Source organism: Fragaria vesca, linkage group LG2 (assembly GCF_000184155.1).
Source record: "Fragaria vesca subsp. vesca linkage group LG2, FraVesHawaii_1.0, whole genome shotgun sequence".
Classification (NCBI taxonomy): domain Eukaryota; kingdom Viridiplantae; phylum Streptophyta; class Magnoliopsida; order Rosales; family Rosaceae; genus Fragaria; species Fragaria vesca.
The window spans coordinates 9,125,000-9,133,154 of NC_020492.1; the positions used below are offsets into that span (position 1 = coordinate 9,125,000).

General features: G+C 39.5%; 1 protein-coding gene across 1 annotated transcript in view; it reads left to right on the forward strand.

Moving 5' to 3' along the window:
• The first annotated feature begins 6,694 nt into the window (after window positions 1–6,694).
• LOC101302135 (cytochrome P450 82C4-like) overlaps window positions 6,695–8,155 on the forward strand; it is a 5,776-nt gene continuing 4,315 nt past the window's right edge. The window contains exon 1 of the mRNA XM_004292308.1: window positions 6,695–7,624. Coding sequence (XP_004292356.1) covers window positions 6,773–7,624 — 852 coding nt within the window. The 5' untranslated portion in view covers window positions 6,695–6,772. The remainder of the gene's footprint in view (window positions 7,625–8,155) is intronic.

Genomic DNA, 8,155 nt, shown 5'->3' on the forward strand with positions numbered 1-8,155 from the left:
CGAAGATCCGCCTTAGGCATCTAGTACGTCAAAACTCAAAGGAGCAGAATGTTACATTGCTCTTGCACACAAAACCAAGCTGTTATGAGACTCGATAGAGGTCACAAACGATGCTTTTAATGGTTTGTCCTTCGGATTGATCATACACAATCCGGAAAAGCCGCGAATTGATCAAACAAAATTCGGAAAAAGGCCTCGGATTGATCAAACACAATCCGGTAAAAGGTCGGGGTTGATCAAACACAACCCGGACAAAGAAACAAGAGTGATCCAACATACTCTTGACCCGCGAATAAAATTCCGGGATTTTTGGTACCTACACACACAAAATCCCAAGCATAGAATGGAGATGGAGAAGGGAGGAAATGATTTTATCCTCCCCGAGTTATTGAACTTGGAAGAGTTTAAGGTTTCAAAACATACCTTTCTAAAGGATGCCGAGAGGAGAAATAACGTTTCGCCTACTTATACTTCGAATTTAGGGCTGAAAATTTGACAGGAGGAGCAGCTCTGGATGGGGAAACTTCTGTCAAAATTTCAGGTTGATCGGAGCAAGGGAAGGTGGTGAACCGGTGGTCGGTAGCGGCGGCGGTCTGGAATTTTCCGGCGGCCGGTTCGGAGATTTTTCGGCCGGTTCTCAGGGTGAGGCCGGCGGCGTTGGATCCGTGACGGAAAGAGCTTTCTGGGGATATAAAATTCCGGCGGAGGGCAGTCGGAATTTTGGTCGGAAATCGGGAAAAACAAGGCTGCCCGATTTTAGGGTTTTGGTTTTTAGGGTTTGGAAAAAAATGGTGGGCTATTGGCTCTAGGGTTAGAACAAAGTGCATGATAACGTGATGAAGAATAAAGTGTAGAGACAAAGAGATAGCAAGAGAGTCATCTTATTCATTGATAGGAGCCTTTTATATAGGGAATTACACAATACCAATATGGTAAGGATATGAATACATAGATCTAGTCTAACTACATATCCTATTGGCATAAGGCCAAGGCACACATAGAGAATATCCTAGAACAGTACATAAATTTTAGCTTATTTTTCTATCAATGGTGACTATACATGATAGATCGTATGCATGTGTTTCTATTGCACATCAATCTACGTGGATAGTTTACGAATTGAATAAATAGATGAATTGTTGTATATATCATAAGCAAAAGATATTGGGAAAAATATGGCTGCGAAAGGAAGAGTAATATGGATTTTAACAGAGAAAGAAGAAATATAACAGAATAAAAACCATGAGATCGTAAAAGCATGTGTACAAAGATGACAGACAATAAAAAAAAATTGTGCCCCCTTTCACATATTTTGCTGCCTCCGCCACTGGGTATAGGGTATATGTCAGGACCCACCCCAAATTTTACCCTGAAACCCGGAGTAAATCCTGCGGGAACCACCTCCAAAAAAGATATTACCGAAAATTCGGTATAACCTCCCTTGAAAATGGACAACCCTTCCTAAAGAAAACCTACAAACACTCCTAAAGATCTCAATCCAACCTTAACTTCTAAAGCCTGCCTGCTCCCCAAACACAACCACCACCAAGCAATAAATAATAAATCATCTTCCAAATCAACACAAATTAACCAAATAAGATAACATATATCCTCCGTTAAATATTCTAAAAAGTCAACAAGCCTTCTCCCACAACCGAGATAAAATATACAATATCCCCAAGGGAAAATCAGAGTTACTAGACACTAGAGGAAGCAAGAAAAACACAGGTAGGTTAAATAGGTAACCTACGGATGAAAGGTGGTGGAAATGCGGGTGATTATGCCTCGACTCCTACTAGATCCAACCCGAACTCTGCAGACTGGGCATTTTAAAACGAATGGCCTAGAGGAAAACATTTAATAACATTAGTGAGTGGACAAAAATAAATTAATAAAAATATTTATGCATTCCCATTTTAATTTCCGAAGAAATTATACTGCATGCGACTGCTCAAAAGCGCTCAACTCATAGACTGGTAATTTCACGACTAGCTCCAGCTAGTCACCAACTCAAATAAAATGGAGCCTCTCAGGCTAAACTATATATAAACATATATGTGTATGTATTTATACTCGTCAGACTTCTTGTATGAATTCTATGAACAAATTAGAAAAATAGAAATTCATACAAGGCTACGACGCTTGCGTCTAATGCTCACATCGCGCCATAATGGAATTTTTCCTCATTATGACCAAAGAGGACGGGTGTATATATACGTGTGGACTCCCTATATGAAAACCTAAATAAGCTAGAAAAGAAAGTAGTTTTCATATAGGGCTATGATGCTTGTGTCTAACACTCACATCACGTCATAATGATATTTTACCTCATTATGACGGACCAAGCACGTATGACTAGCTAGCATTTATATACATACTATACTCATAATATCCATTAAACATATCCACCGAAAATATCATTTTCGGGAACTCTCCAAATGAAGAAAAATTGCCAAATAACCGAGAAATCAGTAAGTCTCATTAGAAGAAATAAATTATCAACAAAATAATTCATCGTATGCTTTTCAATTAAAACAAAAGTCTACTCACAAATTAGGCCTAAGCCTGATATCGCTCCGAGGCTTCTTCTGCTCGGGCCTCCTCTCGTCCTGATCCAAATATATAATTTATTTCCCAACTAAAAATCCAATATTTACACAAAATAGGCAAAAATAACCAAGAGTCATAAACACGCTCATGATTGCCTAACTTCGATATTCTTAAATCGAAACGACCCAAACTTTAATACCATACTCGGCAGCCATAAATACAACTTCCCCTAGAGAATGACTTAAATCCTACGGCCAGATTCTACATTATTCAACCGCCAAAAATACCAAACTTCGGAAATTCACAAACCTATCCAAAACTCATCCGAAAATTCCATAATTCACATCAATAAACTCCCCTTAATATTCCACATTTAAAACTATACAAAACTCCTAAACAGCGGCGGCTGGAGGCTGGTCCGACGACCTCCAATGCCCACCAAATTTAAACATAATCTTCCTCTCAACTCCCTCTACAACTTTCTTAACTAGCACAACACCCAAATCCAAGCCTAACTAGGTCAATCGAATGAAAACACACTAGAAAACCCTAGAGCTTCCACTCACCGGTTCTCCTTACCTAGACCACGAGAGGGCGAACCCTTTGGAGGTATTGCTGCACGGGAGGGGAGCTTCACAACGAGCCAAGAATCGTCGGCTATGGCAGCCGGAGGAGGGAGCTCCGACGAGAGAACCACCACGGCTTCTTGCCGTGATAACTTGCAGACGCCGGCGGGAGAGGGGCCGTCACCAACCCAGGGCTAGAGAGGGAAGGACAGGGGTCCAAACGAGACCGGTCCGACGCCCTGGCTCAGCCGGTCGACTGCGACAGGAGCTGAAGAAGAACCGAAAGCAGGAGAGGTCGGGAGGAAGAGAAGAAAAAGAGAAGAGGAAGAGAAGAAAAAGAGAGGGGGAAATGGTGTTTGGGCCTCACACCAACCTGGTCCAACACCACAATTATACCCAACTCACCAATTTAACACCCCAAAACAAAATACCCTATTAAAAATTATCTTTTACTAGCTAAAATTTATCATTTTTACCGTCGTCACATTTTTCTCCTACGAATAATCCTCCGAAAATAACCATCCCCCAAACCCCTCTAGGGACTAATTAAACTATAACCTCAATGACGGAGACGATAAAATTCTTATTATAACCAAGCTAGTAAATAATGTAAAAATGTAAGGGTCGGGATGTGACAGTATAGGGTTCGGGCATAGGGTTAGAGTATTAGGGTATAGGGTTTAGAGTTAAGGGTTTTCGGGGTTTAGGTCAGATATATTATTTATAATATATTCTACCTTATGTATAGATCGGAGAATGAATTTCTTTCACCTAGATCTTTCATAAAAATAAAGAAAACTGCATGATTCTTGCAAATTGATTGAAAAGTGTTAGTGTTACCAGAAAAACTCATAATCAAGGTATTAAAGACATAGCGTCAATTAAGCTTATTTATTATGTTTATATGTTATAGTTAAATGGTGGCAATTGTGTAATTTTTTTTAAAAATAGAACATAAAATGTATCATAATTGATACATTTTAGATGTCTATCAGAAAAGAATATTATGTGGGTTTTATTTAAAACCACTCTTCAAAATTGGGTGTATATCAAATTCCCCTTTTAAGAAAATTAGACAAAAACCCAAAAAATGAAGCCATTTTTTAGATAAATCCATACCCTTATTTCATTTTAATCTACACCCAATTCACATTATTGAACCTGCCTTATAGATTGTCACATTTTTTTCTTTACTTTTTTGCCCTTCTGATTTTCTTTTTGTTTTGTTGAGAAGATTTTGCCATTCCGATTAAATGAGAAGACATTCCTCAAATGTAGCTTCTATCTTTCTTCAAATTTGAATAGCTACATCAATTGTAAACATAAATATGAGCTTTTGATGATGCATATATAGATTTTGATCTGAATATTGAGATATGCAAGAAAGAACGAGGGCAACCAGCATGATATTTCTCGCCTGGATCTCCAAGTGATAGTTGAAGAAAGGTTTTGAAGAAAAGAAAAGCACAGAGATGAGATCAAGAAATAGAAAATGGTCAAGAAAATGCTTACACTAAGTGTTCCTCATTATAAGGTACATATCGTGTTCTTAGATTACTTTGTCTTCTTCTTAAGTATATTTGCTTCTTCTAAACATATTTTTAGAATTGGACATCAACAAATAACATAGTTATGAGGTATCTAAAACAATATACCTTTTGACAAGGTAGTGAAAGAAAAACAAGACTCCTACAAATAATGTATTTTACCCAAATCCTAGAGGTCAGAAATTCACTCAACTCCTAAAGTTCAGGTAGTATATCATTTCAAATATTATATCCAACTCCTATAAGTCAGGTATTAGGGTTAGGGTATAGACATTGGCGGAGCTACCATAGGACTATTAGGGGCTAGGCCCCCAAAGAAAAGTTGAAATTTGCTCACTGACCTCTTTTTGTGCCCCCACTGTTATGACTTATGAAAGCTAACTAGATGATGAGTTAGCCATTATAATGTATTTCTGACTTTATTTAGCTATGTAATTTCTTTAACAATATTCATATTAACTAAGTTTGCGTTTTTAGGTCATAAATATGGCTGAGGAGCCCAAAAGAGACAAAAAAGGTGAAATCTTGAAGGAAAAAGAATTCATGTTGTGCAAGGAAAGAAATCAGAAAACATGTCAGAAATTCTCAGTCAAATTTGACAGAAGATTGTGATTAGCTCATAACGATCCAGGAGATGTGTCATATATCAATGGAAAGCTACAAGAGTCTACTGTCCAGAACTTTTTACGGATCGTCAATACCTATTTTGGAGAAGAAGTTATGACTGTTTGAGTGACCGAAGTTTAGTCTGCCCGAATTTATGATTTGGACCAAAACTTCTATTTCGAGGCCCGAATCATGTCATAGGTGAAAGAGGACTTGGCATATCGGCATATGTATAACCAAGCTTCTAAAAGGCCCCGCCTCGGACCGCCTAGTCCCCGCCTAGGCTCTAGGCTGCAACAAGCCGTCTCGCTTTTCTTCCAGGCCTTTGTGTCAGGCTATGGGCGATTAGGGGGCCGCTTAGCCCGCCTAAATGCCACCTAGCCCGCCTTAACGCCACCTAGCCCGCCTATGGTGTTAAGCTCTCCGGCTAATTTTTTTTCTTTTTGTGGTGGGAATGTTATATTGTGGGGAGTATGAGAGTATAAGAGTTAATAGTGTGTTTAAAATTAGAAATGTATATGTTTATTGTTGTTGTTGTTGTTGTTGTTGTTGTTGCTCACTTTTACAGGAAATTATGTTAAATTTTAGTTATAATTTATTTTATAAATGGGTCTGACTAGATTTTTGTTGAATAATTATTTATATTTGACCGTTTTCAAATATTAAATTACATAAAATATATATTTTTAATTAATAAATCATAAAAAATACAAATCGTCTAGTCCCCGCCAAATTCTCGCCTAGGCTGTCCAGGCTCTAGGCTGGGGGTTACCGCCCACCTAGCGCCTAACGCCTTTGTAGAACATTGTGTATAACACTACGAGATAATCATGCAATTTTTGGAACACGCGTTGGGGATTGAGAGCTTAGGGCTTTAACTGTGAATGGTCCTAGACTCCTAGTTAGAAAGTGTGGGTAGCAAGTCATCATCAAAAACTACAAACGGTAATTACCAATCTGGAAACGTCACCACCTTTTCGGGAAAACTAGGCCAATTTGATGATATGATATCATGACAAGTAACTATAAATGAAAAAAGGAGAGAGGATTACATACTAGTGCGCGCATGGTGTGTGAGAAAGATGAAAGATTATGATACAGTATAACCAATAGCACCCTGTTTGAACATATAACAAATTTCAACTTGCCCTTCCTAAATTGACAGGCTACATTTCAGGTCGGCAGGCTACATTTCAGTTTCACGTCTAGTATCGTCAGACCTGAATAGACAGGACTCTTGTACGAATATGAAAAATTGAATCCACCTCCCATTTCTATTTCTAGGGCTTTCCTATCAAACTATCAATATACTAGATTATTGGACTGACTAGACTCTGCCCAGAAAAAACACTATAAAGGGATTTAGAAGTAGGAAAAACAAAAGAGAAAAAAATTATGTTGAGCCAGTATCTGATGAAGTTTCTTTCTCATGTATTAGCCATTACTGGACTTCTAGTCTTGGTTTTCTTGTATCTATGGAGGCTGAGATTTCAGAATCACAAAATGAAGGGCCTCATGTCCCCTGAACCCTATGGTGCCCTGCCAATTTTAGGTCACCTCCATCAACTAGGTGGCCGAAACCCACTGTTTCAAACCTTAGCAAACATGGCTGACAAGTATGGTCCAATCTTTACCATATGGCTCGGCAAGAACCGTGCCCTGGTGATCAGCAACTACGAAGCAGCCAAGGAATGTTTCACCACAAACGACAGAGTTTTCGCCACAAGACCGAGTTCTGCACAGGGAAAGTACCTTGGTTACAACTATGCAGCATTTGGGGTCTCACCTTATGGAAAATATTGGCGTGACACGAGAAAGTTGGTCGTCATGGAGTTGCTCTCTAGTCGTAGGCTAGAGACTCTGAAACATGTACAAATCTCTGAGGTTGATGCTTTTGTTATAGGGTTGTATTCAGTTTGGAAAAACAAAGGACATGATGGTCCAAGCAAGGTGGTGATCAGTACGGGGATTGAGCACCTAACATGTAATGTGATGACTAAAATTATTGCTGGGAAGAGGTACTTTGGTGTAAAAAGTGATGAATTTGACGGGGAGGTAAAGAAGATAAGGAAGCTTATGAAGGAGTTTATGTACGCAGCCGTTAATCGGGTTGTTTCTTATGTAGTTGGGATTCCAGAGTGGATAGATTTCAAGGGGCATTTGAGAACTATGAAGAATGTAGGAGGCCAGTTAGACTCTTTGATGACAAGTTGGGTTGAAGAACATAATACAAAGAAGCGTAAGAATGATTCCAGCAACGAGGAGCAGGACTTCATTGATGTCCTGCTGTCTGAGATTGAGGACGGTTCTATGCTTGGTCATACCCGAGATACTATTATCAAATCAACAGCACTGGTACGTTCTATGAAATTCTTTTAGAGTATATATAGTACCTAGGAAGATACATCAATGAGATTTTGGTACCAAGTAAACAAGTTTCTAATAAAAACCAAACGAAATTCCTTGTGGCAGAGTAGGTGTAAACACAGCGAAAATTATTCAATGCACCCGGGTGCGCCGCGCACCCGACATCTCCACCGTCCGTTTGAGCACGTGAACTTAGGGCGTTAGTTGAGCATTTGAGGTCTGTTAGGTAGGCGAGTGATGGGCGATTAAGGGCAGAGTGGGTAGAGGTAAGTTGACTCAGAAACTCAACTTTATGGTTTCGCCATCGTCGACGACGGTAGCGATCGTCTTCGATTCGTCTTCTTGTATGGAAGAGAGCTATATCGCAGGCCCTTATCTTCTTCTTCCGTTGCACCTTACCAGTCTCTGCTGGTCCAGAATCGCCAGGTGATGGTCAACCGCCACAGCCTCCACGACGCAGCGGAGGAAGCCGACGCTCTCCATCGAGCTGAACAAGCAACTCATCCACGCCTCCATCCA